Here is a 1,491-nt window from a genome sequence, read left to right on the forward strand (position 1 = left end):
GATCCAGGTTTCTCGCTAGTATCCACATAAGCGATAATCAGAGCTGGATATGATACAATTCTGTTAGTAAGCTTGTTTGACGGATATACACCTTGGAAAGCAGCTTGAGTATATTTATCCTTCCGTAAACTATATGTCAACTGCACAGTATCCATTCTAGTTGTTGTAATCATACAAAACGTTTCTGTTGGAGTCGATTTCAATCAAGCTTTCTGACTCTGCATAGATGATGAGGTTCACCGTCTTTGGGAGCGGCTCGGCAAATTGAAGCTCAACTCGAAGATTACCCTGTTTTATAAGCTGGAAATGATCCCTAGAGCATTGATCGGGCGTCAGATCGAAACAGAACAGTGTATAACCAGAACCGTAATCACCTCTAGCAATCTGGTTTCAGGCATCTTGAGAGAGCTTTCCAATTCCTGAGAAAAGGGTTTGAAAACCAGCCATAAAGTTCTGACCATCATCAGCGTCGAATTTTAGAGTCAATGGTTTTCGAGGTATTTGCTCTCCATCCACGTAAACCCCAACCTGTGACAAGTTATAATGTTTAAAGTTGAAGGGGTTGGTAGTATAAGATCCGTTGAATGCCTCTGTATCCACTAGACCAAAAACAATACGTTTAGGTATCCCACCCAGGAAAATGTTGTCAGGGTTAAAAGAACTAAATCCCCTTGGAATAGTAAGAACTTTACAATCCACGCGACGCAGAGGGTACTTAGCAGTCGTGTGTCTTAACGCAGCTGCATGCCCAAGGGTGATCGACGATGCCACTTTTACTTTCCGAACATATAAGATCGCTTCGGTGATAGTAACCTTGAAATTTGGAGTAGTGGCAGAGGAGAGCAGGCAGAAAGAGTTTTTAGCTCTGTTAAGCTTGATTCTCAAATTAACTCCGTTCAACAGCAAACGTTCTTGGAAGAAGACATCACTGTGAATAGCTCCCATCATATCCACTATGTTACTACTTTTCGTGAAAGCGAAGCGAGCTTTCAATCCCAGGTTTACATCGTCGTCTTCAGCCAGGGGATTGACCGTATCCATCTTGCCTGGGGTATCTTTGTAAAACAGTGACATGGTTAACTGACTTTTCTTAGCTTCATCCCCATAATTAAGCAACGTTTCCAACATGGCGCGGTAAGCATAGGTGTTGGTTGATGATGAGATCAGACGTTCATTTAGCGATACATCAACTTGACTAAAGAGAGAGTGTAAAAATAGGTTGGTAGGTCCCACTTGTGTAGTTGCTTCTAGGTCAGTTCCATCTGCTTTGACAATCTTTGCTTTAACAAATAACTGTGTACGTGCCAGGTCTAGATACTCTTCACCTGACCCCGATACATAAAACTCTTTGGGCCCACTCTCTGTAATGTTACTTAATGGATGATATTCAATCCAAGAGCCTTTAGAAATAGATGTCTGCGTTGTAGGGGTCGTAAAAAGGTCAAGTTCTGATTTCGTACATTCCTGAGAGTCGCCATGTACTAAAGCCAT

The 1,491-nt window shown here is 42.1% G+C and overlaps 1 protein-coding gene across 1 annotated transcript; it reads right to left on the reverse strand.

Annotated features, from left to right (window-relative positions):
• Positions 1-390: 390 nt before the first annotated feature.
• On the reverse strand, positions 391-1,491 carry LOC140928491 (uncharacterized protein F54H12.2-like). Its single transcript, XM_073378247.1, has one exon. The coding sequence runs from the start codon at positions 1,489-1,491 to the stop codon at positions 391-393; it is 1,101 nt and encodes a 366-aa protein (XP_073234348.1).

Source organism: Porites lutea, chromosome 1, assembly GCF_958299795.1.
Source record: "Porites lutea chromosome 1, jaPorLute2.1, whole genome shotgun sequence".
Lineage (NCBI taxonomy): Eukaryota > Metazoa > Cnidaria > Anthozoa > Scleractinia > Poritidae > Porites > Porites lutea.

What these genes read in the sequence shown, in the direction of transcription:
- LOC140928491 (XM_073378247.1), bottom strand. Translation starts at nt 1,491, where the DNA reads ATGGCTTTAGTACATGGCGACTCTCAGGAATGTACGAAATCAGAACTT.